Source organism: Chionomys nivalis, chromosome 22 (assembly GCF_950005125.1).
Source record: "Chionomys nivalis chromosome 22, mChiNiv1.1, whole genome shotgun sequence".
Classification (NCBI taxonomy): Eukaryota; Metazoa; Chordata; class Mammalia; order Rodentia; family Cricetidae; genus Chionomys; species Chionomys nivalis.
In genome coordinates this window covers 52,059,131-52,083,993 of record NC_080107.1, presented here as the reverse complement: position 1 = coordinate 52,083,993, position 24,863 = coordinate 52,059,131, and the positions used below count along the sequence as shown (strand labels likewise).

At 38.2% G+C, this 24,863-nt stretch overlaps 1 protein-coding gene across 1 annotated transcript; it reads right to left on the bottom strand.

Annotated features, from left to right (window-relative positions):
* Positions 1 to 2,011: 2,011 nt before the first annotated feature.
* On the bottom strand, positions 2,012 to 24,855 carry LOC130864508 (olfactory receptor 50-like). Its single transcript, XM_057754991.1, has 2 exons — positions 24,361 to 24,855; positions 2,012 to 2,953 (listed from the first exon to the last, which is right to left on the bottom strand). Exons 1-2 carry the CDS (start codon positions 24,853 to 24,855, stop codon positions 2,012 to 2,014), a joined length of 1,437 nt encoding a protein of 478 aa, XP_057610974.1.
* Positions 24,856 to 24,863: the final 8 nt, after the last annotated feature.

The following is a 24,863-nucleotide window of genomic DNA, read 5'->3' as shown; positions in this document are numbered from 1 at the left end:
TTTAGGTCAAGCTTATAGAGATAACCAGGTAAGAGTCCCTCTTCCCAGCTATGTCTAGGGTTGTGTCAAGCAGACAAAAAGCAAGCAGCACAGTGACCAGACATAGTAATTATGTACTGCATGCTTTAAAACAAGCAAGATGAATAATGAGGGAAATATTCATACTTATCTTTATTTGAATATAGATATCAATTTTTTACTGTAATTTTTTAAATTTGTATTTCTTTATTCTTTGAACTGTTCATAAATGTAGGAATCATTTTTCATCATATTTACCCCTTACTCTACCCCGCCCAACTTGCCCTGTGAATTCCTATAATGTCTTCCTCCCAAACCCATGTCCTTCTTTTAAAGTTTTTAATTTTTATTATTTTTAACCCACTCAAACAAACTAGTGTTCCCGTTTTGTGTGTACTCATGTGGTCACCTACTGGGAAATGTGGAAGCCACCCTTGGCCTTAACTCCTGAAGAAAAGTGACTCTATCCACGCCAACAGCTATCAACTGCCAAAGATCTTCAGGTAGGGGTGGATGCTTTGACCCATTCCTTTCTATGCTGAAATTTTTAATTTTCTTGGTCTTGTGAAGGCCTTGTATGGATAACCATACCTGTTGTCAGTTCATTTGTGATATAGCCTCTTCTTGTCTAGAAGACAGCATTTCAAAGCAATTCCTTCTCAATTTTCAATTCTTACATTCTTTCCTCTATTATACATCTTTAATTTTAATTAACAAACTTCTATCTCTCTTCCTCCTACCTTTCACACCCTCTTAACCCTTTATCTCCCAGTATTCTTCCATGTTCTTTTATATCACATATGTTCTACTATCACCCCTTATTAGCTTTAACTTGGATTTCAGGATCACTGTTTCTCAAGTAGCTTCTTCATGTACACTTCATTTTGGTTAAATCTACATCTGCCCCCCACTCTCCATACCCAGCACCCCACTACATTCCTGAATATTTCTGACCCAAGAACTCCACCTCTTTGCTTTCAACTCACCTAAATTCTAATATCCATCTCCCTAAAAGTATCTGAAGCCAACGGGCCATTTGGTGTTTCCTAGTTTCCATATGTACTCTATGTTAAATATACAAAACAAATTACATGAACCTAGAATGTGAAACCTTATATAAAAATGAACATGAGTCATTTTCTTTTTGCAACCTAGGTAACCTCACTTAGTATAATTTTTCATATATTTATTTTCATATATTTACATGGAAATATCATGGTTTTGATTTTTGCAGTTTGTTTATATTGCATTATGCAAATGCCACATTTTCTCCCATTTTCTATCAATCACTTGATAGACTTCTAAGTTGATTCTATTTTCTAGGTACTGAGAATATAGCAGCAATGAGTATGATGTGCAAGTGTCTGTGTACTAGATATAAAGTCCTTTGTATACATTCCCGGGAGTGGTATAACTGTGTCATATGGGAGATCTATCTCTAGTCTTTGAGAAACACCCACACTAATTTCTAAAGTAAGAGCATTATGTATAATTTTACTACCAGTATTTAAAAATAAAAAATTAAAAGTAAAAACAAACTAGATTTCTAACTGCTGTTACTCATGAAAACAAAATCAAAATATATTATAAAATTAAGTAAAGAAGGAAGCAATGCATACACAGGAGAAGATTTCAGTTTTATTGAGAAAGTAAAACAATATTTCCTAAAGAAGGCCATTAGATTAGATAATGATAAAAGATGAATGACCAGCATTATACAAAAAACTTTATGTTCCTAAATATAGGAAATAATGAAAAGACCTGAAAAGGGAAATATTACAGTTATATTTGTAAAAAAAATAGAAACAAACAAACAAACAAAAACATTTCCCCGACAGGAAAAAAAAAACAAAGAGAAACAAAACCTGTAGTTGAGGGAAACACAGGCTAAAAAAGTACAACCTAAAGACTCACCGGAAAGCACCAAGTCATAGAAAGAGTCATGTTCAGGATGGAGAAGTTCTCAATACAGATAGAAGGAAGACCACCCCTGTCACTTTGAATACATTTTCCTGATGATGATATTTCTTAGCACTCCTTTCATATCTTTATTTCTCAAACTGTAGATAAAGGGATTTAGCATGGGTGCAACCAGAGTGTACAGCACAGCCACAATGACATGCTTGTCATTAGTATTGTTAGATGAGGGAACAAAATATAGCCCAATAATGGTTCCATAATAAAGGGAAACCACAGAGAGATGAGAGCCACACGTGGAAAAGGCTTTACAGGTTCCTGTGATTGAGAGAGTTCTCAGGATGGTGGCTCCAATGTGGCCATAAGAGACCACGGTACATATGAATGGTACAGTAATGCCTAGTGATCCCACAATGAAAATGAGCAGCTCATTGATAGAGGTGTCTGAGCTAGAGAGCTTAATCAAAGCAGAGAGATCACAGAAGAAGTGGTGGAGAGTGTTACCTCTAAAGAAAGAGAGACGATCTAGAAGGATGGTGTGAACAAGGGCGCCAACAAAGGATAAGAACCAGGATGCAATGACCAGTAATATACAGACATTCTGACTCATGATTCTGGTATAATAAAGGGGGTGGCAGATGGCCACATACCTGTCATAGGCCATGGAGGTCAGAAGGAAGTTTTCAATAGCCCCAAACATTAAGAAAAAATGCATCTGGGAAATGCACGCAGGATATGAGATGGACTGACTGTGTGTCAGCATATTCTTGAGCATCTTTGGAGCTGTGACTGATGAGAAAGAGATGTCTGTGAAGGCCAAGTGGCTGAGGAAGAAGTACATGGATGTGTGGAGGTGAGAGTCCAGCCTGATGAGCAGGATGATAAGCAGGTTCCCCAGCACTGTGGTCAGGTACATGACCAGAAACAGGGCAGAGAAAATGTCTTGGTCCTCTGGCTGGATGGGGAGTCCCAGGAGGATGAATTCAGATGCACTGCTCTGATTTCTTGTGATCCTCATCTTCTGGAGATGAGAAAGACAAGAAAATGTGAGAATGGGAAACATGATGATGAAAACACAATGGAATCAATGTTTTTAATTATTGCATTCACTTCATCTAAAACTTTCAAACTTTCTGAACACTACTTGGAGGTTAATGACTTAGTATCCAGCTCAACATATTTTCAGGGAACTTGGAAATATCATAACAATTATCAGATAAGAAAAGTCAACTTGTGAAGTCTCAGAATCTATAGTAGAATTCTGATATCATGAATGAGGTGAAAGGTCAGATCAGCCATCAATAACAATGCTAGTCGATAATTTGCTTGCCTCTTGATTTTCTTCACAGCTCTAGTATCATATTGACTGATGTTTTCTCTCTGGGGCTGTATTGAAATTGAAAGAATCCAGGGACAGCTATGAAGATGTAAAATATGATTGAGAACTAAAGGCACAGATCAATGTCAATAACATGAAATATCAATCTTCTACATAACCTTCACATCTTCCCCATTTGAACATCTTCACTGGTCTGTCTCTCTTTCTAAAGCAGTTTTCATGGAATATGTATAGCAGGTCTGTGTCTCTTTCAAATTATCTTGTGTGTTCTCTGAAACAAAGCCTATTTTTTCTTTTTCAAGTTCTCAGGATTTAGCTTCTCTGGCTACATCAGATCTCTGCAAAGGAAGCACTTGGTTTCTGTATAATATAATCAAACAACCTCAATTTTCACTTTACAATCCAGATTTCTTTTGCTAATGACTCTTCTTTTTATAAGCTTTTTTGAGACAAGTTTTCTCTGTTTAATATCCTGGCTGTCCTTAAACTCACTGAGATGGTTTTGCCTCATAAGTACTGGGATTAAGCAGCTATGCCACCAATCCTGGCTGCTAATGTGTCTTAAATGAGGCTTTCTTATGTTGTATTTCCAACATTTCATTTATTATTGTTCCCCTTTTTGTTAGCTGAAATTGAAAATTTTCATATGAAAAACAGCAAAATAATAATAAATAAAACATGATTATCTTCCTAATAAAACAAAGATACATATTTAATAAATAAAATCAACGAATGACTTTGTATTTAAAAATTGAAAAACAGTCTCAAATTTTAATTAACCACTCGTAAGTGGAGGAGGGTTAAACTTTGTGGTACTTTTCCAATTCTGCCATCTTGGTTGAAATTTTCTTTAATCTCTTTACATTGTACAGTCTACTCTTTTAAATATTCTAATGTGAATTTGTAACTAGAGATTAATCATTTATTTATATCACCAATCATTATATTTGCAAAAATTAGTTTATCAGAATAAAATAATAATTAACTACTTTTGGATACAATTTTATTATGCTTACTATTTTTAGTATTAAAATAAACATCCAATTACCTAAGTATGTATAAATGTATATGTATAAATATATACATAGATATTATATATGTATATATATATATGATGTGATGATAAATAACCAGAATTAGAATTAGAGAGTCTGTATATATTCATGATTTTATAGAGAGCCAAACACAAGAAGTTGCAGTTGGTGTTGAAAGTATTCTTACATGTTCTATGAACAGAGTCAAGATTGTTGAGTGTTGAGGCCTCAAGGTCCCCACCAGGGAAAGCGGGCCCCTGCTGCTGGGGCTGCAGTCTCTGCTGTGATCTGCTGGACCTGCTCTGCCTGCGCCCTACTTCCATTAGTCCCTGGCTCATTGGGGCATCCAGGAGTTCCTGTGTAGGTGCCGAGAAGTTTCATCGGGACGGGTGAGTGTGTGCTATCCTGGGGCGGACTGTCCAGGTAGAGAGCACAAACACCCCTCCCCCAGCTCCTGCTGCAGGGCTTGCTCTCCTACACACCCGCCCCCACCCCCACCCCCAAACCTGCCTTGTCTGCAAGGTCCTTAGCTGTGGAACAGTTTCCTGCCATTTCACTAAGGCTACCAACCCAGAGCAGTGAGTCCCTGACCAGAGGGCAGGCCTCAAGGTCCCCGCCAGGGAAAGCGGGCCCCTGCTGCTGGGGCTGCAGTCTCTGCTGTGATCTGCTGGACCTGCTCTGCCTGTGCCCTACTTCCATTAGTCCCTGGCTCATTGGGGCATCCAGGAGTTCCTGTGTAGGTGCCAAGAAGTTTCATCGGGACGGGTGAGTGTGTACTATCCTGGGGCGGAGGGTCCCGGTAGAGAGCACAAACGCCCCTACACTAAGGCTACCCAACCAGAGCAGCGGGCAGGCCTCAGCAACCCCCGAAAGGGAGCGCAGGCACCTCCAGCTTGTACTGCAGTGTCGCCTGTGTTCTACTGGACCCCGCCCGACCCCTTGCATTCGGCCTTCTTTACGCGGGTCATTGGAATACCACGCATCCATGTTTTGGTGTTGAGGAGTTCACCTGGAAGGGAACGGTTCCTGCCCCTACACTGAGGAGATACACCTAGAGAGTTAGTCACAGCAAAGACTGGTCCAAGACATCAGGCCTCTCCTGGCTCCATTTGAAGGAAAAGATGGGCAGGCGCCAATGCAAGAATTCCCCCAACAACTTGAAAGGCAACGTCACATCACCAGGATCCAGGAATCCTGAAATGAGAAGTCTAAACCCTAATACAGAAGAATTAGAAGAATTCGACTCAAAAGTGAATTTTATGAAAATAATAGAGGACCTTAAACAGGAGGTGAAAAACTGCCACAACCAATTAGAGATTACAAACAAAAAGGTAGAGGAAATGAATAAATATCTCAAAGATACCCAAGAAAACCAAGAGAAACAAGAAAAAGTAATCAAACAGGTAAGGGAAACGGTTCAAGACTTGAAGAACGAAGTGGAAGTAATAAAGAAAACACAAACCGAGGGAAGGATGGAGATGGAAAATTTGAATAAACGAACAGGAACTACAGAGACAAGTACCACCAACAGATTACAAGAGATAGAAGAAAGAATCTCAGACACTGAAGATACCATAGAGAAAATAAACACTCTCATCAAAGAAAACAGCATAACCAACAAATTCTCATCACAAAACATTCAGGAAATCTGGGACACAATAAAAAGACCAAACCTAAGAATAATAGGGATAGAAGAAGGAGAAGAAGTACAGCTCAATGGTCCAGAAAATATATTTAATAAAATTATAGAAGAAAACTTTCCCAACCTTAAGAAAGATATTCCTTTGAAGGTCCAAGAAGCATACAGAACACCAAATCGACTGGATCAAAAAAAAAAATCTCCTCGTCATATAATAATCAAAACACAAAACATACAGAATAAAGAAAGAATATTAAGAGCTGCAAAGGAAAAAGGTCAAGTTACCTATAAAGGTAAACCTATCAGACTTACACCTGATTTCTCTATGGAAACCATGAAAGCCAGAAGGTCCTGGATAGATATACTGCAGAAACTACGAGACCATGGATGCAAGCCCAGACTACTATACCCAGCCAAGCTTTCGTTCACTATAAATGGAGAAAACAAAGTTTTCCAGGATAAAAACAAATTTAAACAATACGTAGCCACAAATCCAGCCCTTCAGAAAGTAATTGAAGGAAAATCACAAACCAAGGAGTCCAACAATGCCCACAATAACTCAGACATCTAAAGACCCTTCACCAGCACAACTTGAAGAAGGGAAACACACAAACTCTACTACCAAAGGAAAGAAAGAAAGAAAGGAAAAATGACCGGAGTTAACAACCACTGGTCATTAATATCACTTAATATCAATGGACTCAACTCACCTATAAAGAGGCACAGGCTAAGAGATTGGATACGAAAACAGGATCCAACATTCTGCTGCTTACAAGAAACACACCTCAACCACAAAGACAGACATCTACTCAGAGTAAAGGGCTGGGAAAAGGTTTATCAAGCAAACGGACCTAAGAAACAAGCAGGTTTGGCCATACTAATTTCTAAGAAAGTTGACTTCAAACTAAAATCAATCAAAAGAGATGGAGATGGACATTTTTTACTCATAACAGGAACAATTCACCAGGATGAAATCTCAATCCTGAATATATATGCCCCTAATATAAAAGCACCCACTTATGTAAAAGAAACGTTACTAAAACTCAAGGCAGTCATCAAACCACACACACTAATAGTAGGAGATTTCAACACTCCTCTCTCACCAATGGACAGGTCAATCAAACAGAAACCTAACAGAGAAATAAGAGGATTAAGGGAGGTAATGAATCAAATGGACTTAACAGACATCTATAGAACATTCCACCCAAATAGGAAAGAATATACCTTCTTCTCTGCAGCTCATGGAACCTTCTCGAAAATAGACCACATACTCGGTAACAAAGCAAACTTACACAGTTACAAAAAAATATCGGTAACCACCTGTGTCTTATCAGATCACCATGGATTAAAGTTAGAATTCAACAACAATGCTATCCCCAGAAAGCCTATGAACTCATGGAAACTGGACAGTCAACTACTGAACCTCACCTGGATCAAGGAAGAAATAAAGAAAGAAATTAAAGTCTTTCTTGAATTCAATGAAAACGAAGACTCAACATACTCAAACCTATGGGACACTATGAAAGCAGTGCTAAGAGGAAAATTCATAGCATTAAGTGCCCACTTAAAGAAAACGGAGAAAGCACACATTGGAGACTTAATAGCCCACCTGAAAGCTTTAGAAAAAAAAGAAGCAGACTCACCTAGGAGAAGTAGAAGACTGGAAATAATCAAATTGAGGGCTGAAATCAACAAAATAGAAACACAGAAAACAATCCAAAGAATCAATGAAACAAAAAGCTGGTTCATGGAGAAAATCAATAAGATTGATAAACCCCTATCCAAACTAATCAAACGGCGGAGAGAGAATACGCAAATTAACAAAATCAGAAACGAAAAGGGAGACATAACCACAGACTCAGAGGAAATTCAGAGAATCATTAGATCTTACTACAAAAATCTGTATGCCACAAAATTGGAAAATGTTATAGAAATGGACACTTTTTTAGATAAGTACCATATACCAAAGTTAAACCAGGACCAGGTGAACAATCTAAATAGACCTGTTAGTCGCGAAGAATTAGAAGTTGTTATAAAAAACCTCCCCACCAAAAAAAGCCCAGGTCCAGATGGCTTCAATGCAGAATTTTACCAGAACTTCCAAGAAGACCTAATACCTATACTCCTTAATGTATTTCACAATATTGAAACAGAGAAGTCATTGCCAAATTCCTTTTATGAAGCTGAAGTTACTCTGATACAAAAACCACACAAAGACACAACCAAGAAAGAGAACTACAGGCCAATCTCACTCATGAACATCGACGCAAAAATACTCAATAAAATACTGGCAAACCGAATCCAAGAACACATCAGAAAAATTATCCATTATGATCAAGTAGGCTTCATCCCAGAGATGCAGGGCTGGTTCAACATATGAAAATCTATCAATGTAATCCATCATATAAATAAAATGAAAGAAAAAAACCATATGATCATTTCATTAGATGCTGAAAAAGCATTTGACAAAATTCAACATCCCTTTATGATAAAGGTCTTAGAGAGATTAGGAATACAAGGGTCGTTCCTAACTATAATAAAAGCTATTTATAGCAAGCCGTCAGCTAACATCAAATTAAATGGAGAGAAACTCAAAGCTATTCCACTAAAATCAGGAACACGACAAGGTTGTCCACTCTCTCCATACCTCTTTAATATAGTGCTTGAAATTCTAGCAATAGCAATAAGACAACATAAGGGGATCAAAGGGATTCAAATCGGAAACGAAGAAGTTAAACTTTCATTATTTGCAGACGATATGATAGTGTACATAAGCGACCCCAAAAACTCCAGCAAAGAACTCCTTCAGCTGATAAACACCTTTAGTAGCGTTGCAGGATACAAGATCAATTCCAAAAAATCAGTTGCCCTCCTATACACAAAGGATAAGGAAGCAGAGATGGAAATCAGAGAAGCATCACCCTTCACGATAGCCACAAATAGCATAAAATATCTTGGGGTAACCCTAACCAAGGAAGTAAAGGATCTATTTGACAAGAACTTTAAGTCAATGAAGAAAGAAATTGAGGAGGATACCAGAAAATGGAAGGATCTCCCTTGCTCTTGGATAGGGAGGATCAACATAGTAAAAATGGCAATTCTACCAAGGGCAATTTATAGATTCAATGCAATCCCCATCAAAATCCCATCAAAATTCTTCACAGATCTTGAGAGGACAATAATCAACTTTATATGGAGAAACAAAAAACCCAGGATAGCCAAAACAATCTTATATAATAAAGGATCGTCTGGAGGCATTACCATCCCTGACCTCAAACTCTATTACAGAGCCTCAGTATTGAAAACAGTTTGGTATTGGCATAAAAACAGAGAAGTCGACCAATGGAACCGAGTAGAAGACCCTGATTTTAACCCACAAACATATGAACACCTAATTTTTGATAAAGGAGCTAAAAGTATTCAATGGAAAAAAGAGAGCATCTTCAACAAATGGTGCTGGCACAACTGGTTGTCAACGTGTAGAAGAATGAAAATAGATCCATATCTATCACCATGCACAAAACTCAAGTCCAAATGGATTAAAGACCTCAATATTAGTCTGAACACACTGAACCTGATAGAAGAAAAAGTTGGAAGTACTCTACAACATATGGGTACAGGAGATCACTTCCTACGTTTATCCCCAGCAGCACAGACATTAAGGGCAACATTGAATAAATGGGACCTCCTGAAACTGAGTAGCTTCTGTAAAGCAAAGGACACTGTCACTAAGACAAAAAGGCAACCCACTGACTGGGAGAAGATCTTTACCAACCCTGCAACAGACAAAGGTCTGATCACCAAAATATATAAAGAACTCAAGAAACTAAACTTTAAAATGCTAATGAACCCAATAAAAAAATGGGGCACTGATCTGAACAGAGAATTCTCAACAGAAGAAATTCAAATGGCCAAAAGACACCTAAGGTCATGCTCAACCTCCTTAGCGATAAGGGAAATGCAAATTAAAACAACTTTGAGATACCATCTTACACCTGTCAGAATGGCTAAAATCAAGAACACCAATGATAGCCTTTGCTGGAGAGGTTGTGGAGAAAGAGGCACACTCATTCATTGCTGGTGGGAATGCAAACTTGTGCAACCACTTTGGAAATCAGTGTGGCGATTTCTCAGGAAATTTGGTATCAACCTACCCCAAGATCCAGTAATACCACTATTGGGAATATACCCAAGAGATGCCACATCAAATGACAAAAGTATCTGTTCAACTATGTTCATAGCAGCATTGTTTGTAATAGCCAAAACCTGGAAACAACCTAGATGCCCTTCAATGGAGGAATGGATGAAGAAAGTGTGGAATATATACATATTAGAGTACTACTCAGCAGTAAAAAACAATGACTTCTCGAATTTTGCGTGCAAATGGATGGAAATAGAAAACACTATCCTGAGTGAGGTATCCCAGACTCAAAAAGAGGAACATGGGATGTACTCACTCATAATCGGTTTCTAGCCATAAAATAAAAGACATTAAGCATATAATGTGTGATCCTATAGAAGCTAAATAAGAAAGTGAACCCAAAGAAAATCATATAGTCATCCGCATGGAGAGGGGGAAGTAGACAAGATTGCAGGGCAAAAACTGGGAACTTGCGGGTGAGGTGGCATGGGGCAAAGGGGAAATGGGATGAGAAATATGAGAAGGGGAGGATGGGAGGAGCTCGGAGGATTGGGATGGTTGGGATATAGGAAGGATGGATACGGGAGCAGCGAAGTATATATCCTATCTAAGGGAGCCATCTTAGGGTTGGCAAGAGACTTGACTCTTGAGGGGTTCGCAGGTGTCCAGGAATATGTCCCCAGCTGGTACCTTGGGCAACTAAGGAGAGGGAACCTGAAATGACCCTATCCTATACTGATGAATATCTTGCATATCACCTTAGAACCTTCATCTGGCGATGGATCGAGGTAGAGACAGAGTCTCAATTTGGAGCAACGGTCTGAGCTCTTAAGGTCCAAATGAGGAGCAGAAGGAGGGAGAACATGAGCAAAAAATCAGGACCACGAGGGATGGACCCACCCACTGTGACAGTGGAACTGATTTATTGGGAGCCCACCAAGGCCAGCTGGTCTGGGACTGAATAAGCATGGGTTGATTCCGGACTCTCTGAGCATGGCGGTCAATGAAGACTGATGAGAAGCCAAGGACAATGGCACTAGGTTTCGATCCTAATACATGAACTGGCTTTGTGGGAGCTTAGCCTGTTTGGACGCTCACCTTTCTGGACGTAGATAGAAGGACCTTGGTCTTCCCGCAGGGCAGAGAATTTGGACTGCTCTTCAGTATCGAGAGGGAGGGGGAATGGAGTGGGGGGAGGAGAAGAGGAGTGGGGATAGGGGGAGGGAAGTGGGGGGAGGGCAATATTTGGGAGGAGGGGAGGGAAATGGGAAATGGGGAGCAGGTGGAAATTTTAATTAAAAAAGAATAAAAATAAATAAATAAGTAAAAAAAAAAGATTGTTGAGTGTTTGGAGATGGCAGGACTCAGGCGTTGGGGGAACAGAGGAAAGTAAAAGACAATGATCAGTCTGGTAAAAATCTACAGAGCTGAAATATTACTGAAGCGCAGTGATATATAAGATTGTTTCTGCAAAACAGAAAGTTTCAATTCTCTGCTCAAAGCATTAGTACATGCAAGGAAAGATCTGAGTAAAGAAGTATATGAAAGCTTTAAACATTATACTGTGTAGTGAGTAAAGTCAGGTTACAGCAAAACCAGAGGGAGCTGAACAGGGGGCTATTACTACAGTTTAGATACAATGTACTCACTGCATACACCTGTCTGTCAGTGGAAATGGATATAGTTATAAAGATTTAGCATAAAACTTGTAAGAAAGCTAGAAGACTGATGGGGGTTAAAGACAAAGAAACTGCGTCCTTGTCTTAGGTCCTCAGTTTGATTATTTCCAGTTGTCTACTCCTCCTGGGTGAGTCTGCTTCTTTTTTTTTCTCTATAACTTTCAGCTGTACTGTTAAGTCTCTAATGTTAGTTTTCTCTCTCTTTTTTTTTTAATGTGGGCACTTAGAGCTATGAACTTTCTTCTTAGCACTGCTTTGATAGTGTCCCATAGGTTTGGGTATGTTGTATCTTTATTTTCATTGAATTCAAGGAAGGCTTTAATTTCTTTCTTTATTTCTTCCCTGACTCTGGGGAGGTTCAGTAGTTGACTGTTCAGTTTCCACGAGTTTGTAGGATTTCTGGGGGTAGAATTATTGTTAAATTCTAACTTTATTCCATGGTGATCCGATAAGACACAGGTGGTTACTAAAATTTTTTTGTATCTTTCGAAGTCTGCTTTGTTACCTAATATGTGATCAATATTCAAGAAGGTTCCATGAAATGCCGAGAAGAAGGTGTATTCTTTCCTATTTGGGTAGAATGTTTATAGATGTCTGTTAAGTCCATTAGATTTATTACCTCCGTTAGTTCTCTTATTTCTCTGTTAGGTTTCTGTCTGAATGATCTGTCCATTGGTGAGAGAGGAGTGTTGAAGTCTCCTACTATTAGTGTGTGGGGTTTGATGTGTGCTTGATTTCTAGTAATGTTTCTTTTACATAAGTGGGTGCTCTTATATTAGGGGCAAAGACATTCAGGATTGATACTTCCTGTTATGTGTCCATCCCCATCTCTTTTGATTGATTTTAGTTTGAAGTCAATTTTGTTTGAAATTAGTATAGCCACACCTGCTTGTTTCTTAGGTCCATTTGATTTAAAAACCTTCCCCCCACCCTTTACACTGACTAGATGCCTGTCTTTGTGGTTGAGATGTGTTTCTTGTAAACAGCAGAATGTTGGATTCTGTTTTTGCATCCAGTCTCTTAGCCCTAGCCTTTTTATAGGTGAATTGAGTCCATTGATATTAAGTATTATTAATGACCAATGGTTGTTAACTCCAGTTATTTTTTTTTTGGTAGAATTTGTGTGTTCCCCTTCTTTGAGTTGTGCTGTTGAAGGGTTGCTAGATGTCTGAGTTATTGTGGGCATTGTTATGTTTCTTGGGTTGTGATTTTCCTTCTATTACTTTCTGTAAGACTGGATTTGTGGCTATGTATTGCTTAAATTTTTTTTATCCTAGAATATCTTTTTTTCCTCCATTGATGGTGAATGAAAGCTTGGCTGGGTATAGTAGTATGGGCTTGCATCCATGGTCTCTTAGTTTCTGCAACACATTTATCCAAGACCTTTCATGGTTTCCACAGAGAAGTCAAGTGTAATTCTGATAGCTTTACCTTTATAAGTTACTTGACCTTTTTCCTTTGCAGTTCTTAATATTCTTTCTTTAATCTGTATGTTCTGTGTTTTGATTATTATATGGCGAGGGGATTTTTTTTTTTTGATCCAGTCTATTCAGTGTTCTGTATGCTTCTTGTACCTTCATAGGAACATCCTTCATTAGGTTGGGAAAGTTTTCTTCTATGATTTGGTTGAAAATATTTTTCTGGACCTTTGAGCTGTAATTCTCCTTCTTCTACCCCTATTATTCTTAGGTTTGGTCTTTTTATTTCCTGGATGTTTTTTGATAAGAATTTGTTGGATTTGCTGTTTTCTTTGATCAGTGCGTTTATTTTCTCTATGGTGTCTTCAGCATCTGAGATTCCTTATTCTATCTCTTGTATCTGTTGGTTATACTTGTCTCTGTAGTGCCTGTTCATTTATCCAGATTTTCCATATGCAGCCATCCCTCATTTTGTGTTTTTTTCATTGCCTCCATTTCAGTTTTCAAGTCTTGAACTGTTTCCATTACCTGTTTGATTGTTTTTTCCATGTTTCCTAGGTTATCTTTTATGGATTTATTCATTTCTTCAAACTTTTTGTTATTCTTCTCATCCATTTCTTTAAGGGAGTTTTTCACATCCTGTTTAAGGGACTCTATCACTTTTATAATGTTATGTTTAAAGTCTATTTCTTCTTCTTCTTCTTCTTCTTCTTCTTCTTCTTCTTCTTCTTCTTCTTCTTCTTCTTCTTCTTCTTCTTCTTCTTCTCCTCCTCCTCCTCCTCCTCCTCCTCCTCCTCCTCCTCCTCCTCCTCCTCCTCTTTCTTCTTCATTAGGGTGTTCAAGTCTTCCTGTTGTATGCTCGTTGGATTCTGGTGTTATCATGTTGTTTTTCAGATTGTTGGAGGAATTCTTGCATTGGAGCCTGCCCATCTCTTCCTTTAAATGCTCTCTGATGGATCTTCTGGTACAGGATCAGAGCCACTTGCTGGCCAGGGACCTCACAGACATAAGGGTGGGAGCAAGCTGGGATGGGATAGGAAGAGAGAGGCAGTAGCCGGGGAGAGAAGCCCCCACTGAATGAATGTTTAGGGGGTTGAAGGGTGCCTGTGCTCCCTTTCTGGGGTATCCGCTGGCCAGTCGGGTACATACTCACCTCTCTGATGGATCTTCTGGAACAGGATCAGGGCCACTTGCCGACCAGGGACCTCGCAGACAAAAGGGCGGGCTTGCTATGTACAAGCCCAGTGAACCAAAGGAACTCCTGCGCAGTTGCACTCACCACTTTGTCTCCAGACCCTCAACTCCAAAGCAGGCTGACCCCACAGAAGGGAAGGGGTACCTGGGAGCAATCTGGGATGGGATAAGAAGAGAAAGGTAGTAGCCAGGGAGAGAACCCCCCCCCTGAATGACCAGAAGGTTTAGGGGGTTGAAGGATGCCTGTGCTCCCTTTCCGGGGTGCCCGCTGGTTGGTTAGGTACACACTCACCTCTCTGATGGATCTTCTGGTCTTTTTTAAAATTTCTTACATGGTTTCTCTGTAGCTTTGGAGCTTGTCGTGGAACTAGCTCTTGTAGACCAGGCTGGCGTCAAACTCACAGAAATTCACCTGCCTCTGCCTCCCAAGTGCTGGAATTAAAGGCGTGCACCACCATTGGCTGGCTTTTGGTTCAGATTTCTAAACCACAAACTCATAGTCATTTTTTCCTGTCCCAGAGGGATCACATGTTACAGTCATCAATCTTTTTCTTATTGTTAAGTAAATGGAACAGTTCCTCAGTGTGTCATTAATTTCTGTTCTTGTTTTGTTTTTCATTCTTTTATTTAGTCTAGTCTACTAGTAATTTCCATTGGGTGTTCAATTAGATTTATTGAACAATTTATGAAATTCATACTTGTATTTCTTTCAGAATCTCCTTTTTGTTGAGTTAGTTCCTCCTCTCAGTGTAGACTCAACTCTTGTACTTCCTTTGTTTGATTATTTTAATTCTCTTTGTAGCCTTAGGCCTTTTTTAATTTCTCTTTTTGATGAGACACACTGGGGTTCACAGGGATCATCTGTGTCCATGGGTTTTTAACTATCTGCTGTAGCCTGGTAAGTTACTTGGTAGGTTTCACCGAGGACAAGGACGGCCCATCTCTAGAGTCTACCAGCAGTCAATATTTCAGTAAGAAGTAGGGTTCTGATATAATAAGCCTTACTCTGGTCCACAACTGACTTTTACTAGGACCAATCTTGTTTAGGCCACTACAGAGTTTTTTTTTCTGTTGTTTTGTTTTTAATTAATTAATTTATTTATTTATTAAATATTTCTACCTTCTCCCCGCCACCACCTCCCATTTCCCTCCCCCTTCCCCCATCAAGTCCCCCTCCCTCATCATCCCTAAGAGTAATCCGGGTTCCCTGCCCTGTGGGAAGTCCAAGGACCACCCACCTCCATCCAGGTCTAGTAAGGTGAGCATCCAAACAGCCTAGGCTCCCACAAAGCCAGTACGTGCAGTAGGATCATAAACCCATTGCCATTGTTCTTGAGTCCTCATTGTCCATTATGTTCAGCAAGTCTGGTTTTATCCCATGCTTTTTCAGACCCAGGCCAGCTGGCCTTGGTGAGTTCCTGATAGAACATCCCCATTGTCTCAGTGTGTGGGTGCGCCCCTCGCGGTCCTGAGTTCCTTGCTCGTGCTCTGTCTCTTGCTCTTGATTTGGACCTTGAGATTTCAGTCCGGTGCTCCAATGTGGGTCTTTGTCTCTGTCTCCTTTCATCACCTAAATGTTTTTCTTTGGGTTCACCTTCTTAATTAGACATCTATAGAACACTCCACTACAGAGTTTTTAATTCTTTATCTGGTATTTTAAACATTTCTGTTTAATTTCTTCTAATCTTTTCTTTTTTTAATAAGAACTTTTTAAATATAACCTTTTCTAATTTTACTTAGCTATCCCTGTTCCACCACCCACTCCTCAGAAAGGAAGGAGTCTAACACTTCACTTTGAGGCAGGACAAAGCCACCCCCATATCTAGGCTGAACAAGGTATCCCTTCAAGGAGAATGTGCTACTCGATGCCTGCTCAAGCACTCAGGATAAATCCTGATCCCACTTCCAATGGCACCACAGGCATCCCAAGCCTCATAACTGTCCCTCACATTCAATGGGCCTAGTTTTGTCCTATGCAGGTTCTCCCACTATCAGTTAAGAGTTAATGAATTCTTATTATTTCAGGTCAGTTGTTTCTGTGGGTGTCACCATCATGGTCTTGACCCCTTTGCTCATATTATCTCTCCTTCCTCCCTTGGGCTGGTTCTGGTAGCTCGACCCAGTACTTCACAATAGATCTCTGTATCTGCTTCCATCAGCTGCAGGTTGAAGGTCCTATGATGACAAGTAATGTAGTAATTAACCTGATTACAGGGGAAGGCCAGTTTAGGCATCCTCTCCACTGTTGCTTAGAGTCTTAGCTGGGGTCATCCTTGTGGATTCCTGGCAATTTCCCTAGTGCCATGTTACTCACTAGCTCTGTAATGTGCTCCCTCAATCAAGATATCTCTTTCCTTTTTCTCCCTCATTGTTCTTCCCCCTTCTTGGGCATCCCATTCACTCATATTCTCTTCCTCCCCTTCTCCCTTTCCCCTCCCCTACAACCTTCCCTTCCCCACTACTAAATTTCCCAGGAGGTCTTATCTCTTTCTGCTTCCCAGGGGGACTCATATGTGCTTCTCTTAAGATTCTCTTTGTAACCTATCTTTTCTAAGATCATGGACTATATACTGGTTCCTTTGCTTTACATCTAATATCCACTTACGAGTGAGTACATACCATGCTTGTCTATCTGGTTCTGAGTTTCCTCACTCAGGATGTTTTTTATAGTTCCATAATTTTGTTGCAAATTTCAAGATATATTTTTTTACTACTATATAAATGTATCACATTTTCTTTATTCGTTCTTCAGTTGAGGGGCACCTAGGTTTTTTTCTAGGTTCTGGCTATTACAAATAATGTTTCTATGAACACAGATGAGCGAATTCCTTGTGATTTCAGTGTGCTTCTTTGGGTAATATGAATATCTATTAACCTATATTTCTTAATGATACATTAGATTTTTAAATGAGCTGCACAAACACAATACCTTAAGAGCAGAAACATACATATAACAAAATTGATCTTAAATTCATATCAATAAACCAAGATCCATACCAATGTAAATCTCTATAGCATATCCCTCTTTAAATGTAGACAAATATTTATAAACAATATTTGGGAATTTGGGTGTAGTTTTCCCTAAACTGCTTCCTGCTTTTTGTTGGCAAAGTAATTTTTAGAGGTGTTCATGGTGACCTTTGGGGTGGGGGGTCTAGTTGCATCAAACCACATTAGTCTGGAAGGATTTCACAGGTTCTCATCCTCTGTGGAAACAAAACACTAACCTCTTTTCCAAAGAAACGTAATCTTAGACCCAAACTTTGAAGTCAAGACACCTTTAGAATATATGTGTTGGTTTAGTTTAACAGTCTGTACAATGAAATGTCTCTCTGTACTCAGTTCATTCACAATTCAAAAATTCAAAGGAAACATAACAAAATACATAATCCAGACTCTCTGTTTTTTCCATCTTTTTTTTATTTATTAAAGATTTCTGCCTCCTCCCCACCACCGCCTCCTATTTCCCTCCCCTGACCAACTCCCCCTCCCTCAGCAGTCGGAAGAACAGTCAGGGTTCCCTGCCCTGTGGGAAGTCCAAGGACCTCCCACCTCCTTCCAGGTCTAGGAAGGTGAGCATCCAAACAGCCTAGGCTCCCACAAAGCCAGTACGGTGCAGTAGGATCAAAACCCAGTGGCATTGTTCTTGAGTTCTCAGCAGCCCTCATTGTCCGCTATGTTCAGCGAGTCCGGTTTTATCCTATGCTTTTTCAGACCCAGTCAGCGTGCTAAAAGGTAGCGATAGAAGATTCTCCCAAAGAAAGTGTAGAATAGCCCCACCTGGTGGCAATATTGTATGTCAGTCATCTGAAATGATAAATAAGCAGTTTCATAAATCTATAGTTTACCATTATATGAATAACATTTTACTATATGATTCAAATGTAGATACTTTAGAAAGAAAGTTTAAAGAATTAAAGAAAGTTTGCATTGTTGGAGATTGCAAATTACTCCTGAAAAATGCAAAGAGGAGATTCTATTAATTATTTAGGTTATAAGATAGGTTTATAACAAATTAGACCTCAAAAGGTGCAAATTAGAAGAAATTTATTGCAGACTCTTAATGATTAGCAGAAAATTCCCAGCTACAGCCAACTATTGGGATAAATTAGGATGAACTGTTTAATTTAAACAAAACCTTAGATGATGACAAGGATTTAAATATTTCCAGGGAATTATCATCTTAAACTGAAAGAAAATTGACTTTGATTGAAGAGAAACTACAAGAAGCACATGAGAATTGTGTAGATCCAAATCTTAATTGCATTTTGATCATATTACCATCCAAAAATTCTTCTATAGAAATTTTAATGCAGAGGAAAAATAATATCTTATAATGGATCTTTTTTCTACATAAAATGAGCAAAAATTAAAAACTTATGTGAAAAAGGTCTGAGCTAATTCTAAAAGGAAAATTGAGACTTTATCAATTAGCCAGAATAAATCCAGTAGAAATTATAGTTTTTTTTAAATAATGATGGAATTGACAAATTATGGGAAGAAACTGAACCCTGGGAAAGAGCTTGTAGTAATTTTGGAGAGATTAACAACTATCCCACAAGTGAGAGAATTTGACTTAGAAGGAGAACTAATTGGATTCGTCTTTGCATTGTGTGTGACACACCAATAACTGGAACCCCTACAGTCTATACTGGTACAAATAAATCAGGAAAGGCAGGTTATAAGTCAAAAGATTTAAGTAAAGTAGAACAAAGCACTTAAGATTCTGTCCAAATGTCAGAATTATACGCTAAGTATATTATTAAGGGATTTCTCAACATAGTTACTAATTTGCAATACGTAGAAAGAGTTGGTTTATATATTGAAACCTCTGAATTTATATCAGATGATACACAATTGACTTTATTATTTATTCAGGTCCAAGATATAGTTACGAATAAGCATCATCCCTTATACATAACACATATCTGATCCCTACAAGTCTTCCAGGTCCTCTAGAAAAAGGTAATGCAGAAATTGACCAATTATTGATTGTAAATGTTCTGAAAGCCTCAGAATTTTAGAAAAACATTATATCAATAACAAAAGTTTAAAATAGAACTTTTTGATCACATGGCAATGGGCCAAGGAAACTATAAGGAGATGTCCTACTTATTCTTTATACAACCAAACATGACTACATGCAGGAAGTAACCCAGAGGGTACTCATGGGAATTACATCTGTCAGATAACTGTGTTCCTTTTTGTAGAATATGGAAAATTAAAATATGTACACCATGCCACTGATACTTATTCAGTTTTCAGTGGGCAACTGTTTTGAGTTTGGAAAATGCTGATTCAGTAATCACACATTTACTAGAAGTTATGGCCATCATGGTTATACTTTCATAAATAAAAACAGACAATGCCAGCACATGTCTCTAAGAAAATAAAAGGTTTTTGCTTATTATAATATAAAGTATATAACAGGTATATCAAACAATCCTACATGTCAAGCAGTTATAGATAAATCAAATATAACTATAAAGGATTTGTTAACTAAACAGAAAGGGATGATAAATACCCCCCAAATAGACTGCATATTGCTTTCTTAACTTTGAATTTTCTTAATGTTAATATAAAAGGAATAACAATTGCTGAGAGATGTTGAACAATAGGAAAAACTTCTGAATTAAATCAACAGGTATACTTCAAGAATGTGTTCACTTCAGGAAGGAAACCAGGAGACGTGCTATGTTGGGGAAGGGGTTTTGCTCTTGTTTCTACAGGACAAGAAATCTAGGAATACCACCAAAATTAATCAAGATTCAATTTGAAAAGGTAAAACTTCTTGATAAAGAGAAATGACAGCTCATCCACAGAGGTGATAATCCTACAAGTAGTAAGGAAACCTCACAAGGTTTGGGGCAGGGTTCTGTTTTTGTCTTTGCAGAAAAACTGAAAACATCAGTCTTTGAGAAGTCAAAAGACTTTGGACATATAGATACCTAAAGAAAGATAGCTATTCAGAAAGAATCACAAAGCAAAGAAAAATCTGACTTATGATACCAATATCCTCTTTAGAATACCTAAGCATACATATCCCCTTATTTTCAATATAATGGTAGTCACAACCCACTGAAAAATCAAATCTTGCTTTGGAGTTGGACTGTGGCTCTTTCCTTTTCTAAATACAATCATGTTGTTAAAAGAAAAACTCAGAGTTTCTATCTCACATCCTGAGATCCACCTAGTATAGGACAAAAGGAAAATAAAAATATAGGGACTTAGGTTATCAAAACTCTGTTTTCAAAAATTCTACTTCTCCCCATATCTATTTTTGTCTCTATGTCACCTTTGAATATGTGTCTGTCAAAATTAAACTTTTCATTTAGATATGAATAATGTTTAAGTTTTCCACAGTGAACAATAAATTTTCTTACAGTAATCTCTGAAGTCTCCAGGAAGAAGATGGGACCCCATAACAATAAATCCACCCGGTTCATCTGATGCCATTTATCTGATAGCACCACTTAAAGATCAGTTTTTGGCTAAAAACTGCTCAGAATTATTCAAAGTGGCTATCTGAGATGATCCAGTCTAACAGATCACTCTAACTGGGACTTGAGACAAGCCAGGCACTTTTCCATTACAAACAGACTAGACAAAAAAAAAAAAATGATACCGATACCTCTCCCAGTATTTCTCAATTAACCCAAATTTTTATTTTCAGGATCATCTGAAGATACAATCGCCCAAGGCATCAAGAAGTAAATTTAAGAATATATATTCCCTGGAGGTGAGTGGGTAGTTTTTGATCATTCAGAGAATTATAAATATTTGTCATTGTTTAGGGGGGTTGGCTAGAAGTTATTATTGGTAATGGTCAGGAAAAAGCTAAAGAAAAGAAATTACATTCAAGAATCTAGTTTTGAAAAGAAAAAAGGGGGATATAGATAGGATCGGATAAAATCTACTCTAAAAAAGAAAAAGAGAATAAAGATAAAAAGGTGTATTATTGAATTTACTTTTAGAAAGTAATTACTATTTTAAAAGTTTTACATTAGATTGGACTTTTGTTAATTATATATAAATTTTGTATATTGATTCAAATTTGAGATTAATTTTATTAAAACTTGTGTGACATATATTTCTAATCTTATTCAAGCTATTGCTTCTATACAGATCATTTAATAATATAATGCAAGTTTCTAGCCTTTGAAAGTTACTATTATTATTACTAGTTTAGGAGAATAAGAAAATTCAGGTTAGTAATTAGCCACCAATTATAATTGAACTTGTAGTCACATTAGGTATGTTTTCAAGGACAAACAAAAATATATTTTAGATTGACAAGTAATCTTCAAACACTTCAGAGACCTACAGAATATGGCATTTAACATGTTTCAATAACATGTTTGACTCTTTCTATGACAATGAGAAATGTCTGCTCCTGGTAGCACCATTGTACTTCAGAGAAGATAATGAAAATTTAAAAAAGTTATGGCAAAAGTAAGCCACTGAGCAAGAAAATGCCATTGCCTTGACTACTGACAATATGCTGTCCTAATTAAAGAAGCAGGGCATAAAAGAAGGTGACTGCCAAACATTGTCAAGACAAGTAGATACAGCTCTTCAGAATATCCTACTTCACTGAAAGTCTGTCAGAAATGCTAGTCCTGTAGGCCAAAGATAGACTCCCCATTGCAGAGGAATTTTGGGTGACTATCCAGGCATTCATCTGTTTCAGTCATTTCTCCCATTTATTTATTTCTGGAAGCTGTTTGCTTGTACTTCCTGTTTACTCAGTTAATATTATTTCCTTCTTTGGTCTCTAAGGGAGTTGAAGCCTGGATAGTTATATAGTTTTCCTTATTTGACTGACACAGAAAGCAAATTATTATAGAAAGTAAATTAGGTACAAGACTTTGTACTTATCAAGATAGGACAGATATGGTTATTTTCTCTGAATTTGTCAAATGCAAATGGACTAGACATTGCTGATGTATTTATTATGTGTATATATTTTACATAGTCATTGTGTTTATTGTATATAGTTTTTCTTATATTAATTATAACAGACACTGGTGACATACAGCTTTAATCCAAGTAATCACACTAGTTTGCCATAGAAATCAGGCAATATTGGTACATGCCTTTAATCCCAGAACTAGGGAGAAATATAAAATGGGAAGATCCAGGTTTCAGGCACAGTCTCATTCTGAGAATTCCTGGAAGCAGGATAACCATTTTGGACTGAGGTAGAGTCAAAACAGCCGGTGGCTGACTGCTTTGCTTTTCTCACCTTCAGCTTGAACCACAATATCTGTCTCTGGATTTTTATTAATTGTGCAACACCCATACACCAGGAATAAAAATAGATAAATAAATAAATGTTAAATGCGATTCGTAATTAGAGTTACTGACCAAAAGATCTATACTTCCCATGGGAGGCCTTCCCCTCTCTGAGGAGTGGATGGGAGAATAGAAAGGGAGTAAAGAGGGAGAACAGGAGAGGGAGGAGGGGGAACTATAATTGGTATGTAAAATAAAAAGATTATTTTTAAAAATTAAAAACAAGCACTACCTGCTTTACCAGTTGACACTGGTTTAGGTCCCAGACCCCACACAGTGAATAAAAGTGTCTCTAACTTCAGTTCCAGGGCATTCAATGTCCTCCTCAGGCATCTGTATACACTGCATGTATGTGCTGCATTGACATGCTTTCAGGCAAAACATAGATACATAAAACATGACAATAAATAATTAAAATATATGAAAAATAAATACTATATATTAGCACAATGCTAGAATAGATAACTTGGAATAATTTCATATTATCATGGTAAATAATTGAGTAAATTACTATAGTTTCCTTAATTTGAATACTATACATTAATTACATGTAGGGAAACATCACATCAAACCCCATAAATATCTGTCACATTTGAGTGTTAACTACAAAAGCTAAAAACTAAATATAAGGGGCAGAACATATGGCTCAGTGATTAAGAGTACTGACTGTTCTTCCAGAGGACCCAGGTTTGTTTTCAATTACCCATGTGGTAGCTCACAACCTTCTGTAAGTTCAGTCCCAGACAGTCTGACACCCTCTTCTGACCTCAGACACTAGACACAAGCATGATGCACAGACATACATGCAGGCAAAACACCTATACACAAAAATAAATAAATGAACATTAAATGAGATCTCTAATTAGAGTTACTGACCAAAACATCAGAGTACATTATAAAATAAAATATAAAAATACAATCATTAATTTAACAGAAGACATATTTCTGTCATCTTCAGAAAGAAAAAGATCTTTGCAATGAAAGATACAAACCTAGCTTTAAAAGACTTGGTGATGATTATATAAAAAATAAAATGTTTGCAAAGCAAGGAAAAATGTAGGGAGATTTTTGAGACCTTCCCAAGATAATCAATGTCAGCAGGGTAATTAAATAGAGAGGAAACTGTGCAAGGATAAATGAGTGAAGAAAAGGTGGTCACATGAAGTTTCACTAAGACAGAGAACAGATAATGGATTAAAGAAGAGAAGGGAGTAGGGTTGCTACCAGAGAAGACCACACACATCACTACGGACACACCCTACTGATAAGGATATTTCTTATGGCTCCTTTCATGTCACGATTCCTCAGACTGTAGATAAAGGGATTCAACATGGGTGTGACTACATTGTACATCACAGCCACAATGACATCCTTGTCATTAGTTTTATTAGATGAAGGGACCAGGTATAGCCCAATAATGGCTCCATAGTACAGACAAACCACAGAGAGGTGAGAACCACATGTGGACAAAGCTTTGCAGATTCCCTTGATGGAGGGACTTCTCAGGATGGTGGCTCCAATGCGGCCATAAGAGACCAGGATGCATATGAATGGTAGAGTAATGGCCAGTGTACCTAAAAGAAGGATGACCAGCTCATTGACGGTGGTGTCTGAGCTGGACAGTTTAAGTAAGGCAGAGAGATCACAGAAGTAGTGGGGGATGATATTGTCTCTGAAATGAGATACATGAGCCAAGAGGAGGGTGTGAACAAGGGAATTGGCAAAAGACAAAGCCCAGGACACAACTACTAACAGGACACAGAGGCTCTGATTCATGATGGTGGTGTAGTGCAGAGGGTGGCAGATGGCCACATACCTGTCGTAGGCCATGGAGGTCAGAAGGAAGCTGTCAACATTTGCAAGGGATAGGAAAAAATACATCTGGGAAACACACCCAGCATATGAGATGGACTGACTGTGTGTCAGCATATTCATGAGCATCTTTGGAGCTGTGACTGACGAGAAAGAGATGTCTGTGAAGGCCAAGTGGCTGAGGAAGAAGTACATGGGGGTGTGGAGGTGAGAGTCCAGCCTGATGAGCAGGATGATGAGCAGGTTCCCCAGCACCGTGGTCAGGTAGATGACTAGGAACAGGGCAGAGTACATGTCTTGGTCCTCAGGCTGGATGGGGAGTCCCAGGAGGATGAACTCAGACACAGTGCTCTCATTATCTCTCCTCATGATCTTCA

Coding starts and splice junctions, on each gene's coding strand:
- LOC130864508 (XM_057754991.1), bottom strand. CDS start 24,855: ATGAGGAGAGATAATGAGAGCACTGTGTCTGAGTTCATCCTCCTGGGA. Junction 2,954..24,360: donor ACACCCTCCTCTTGGCTCAT/GTATCTCATTTC, acceptor CATCTCCAGAAG/ATGAGGATCACAAGAAATCA.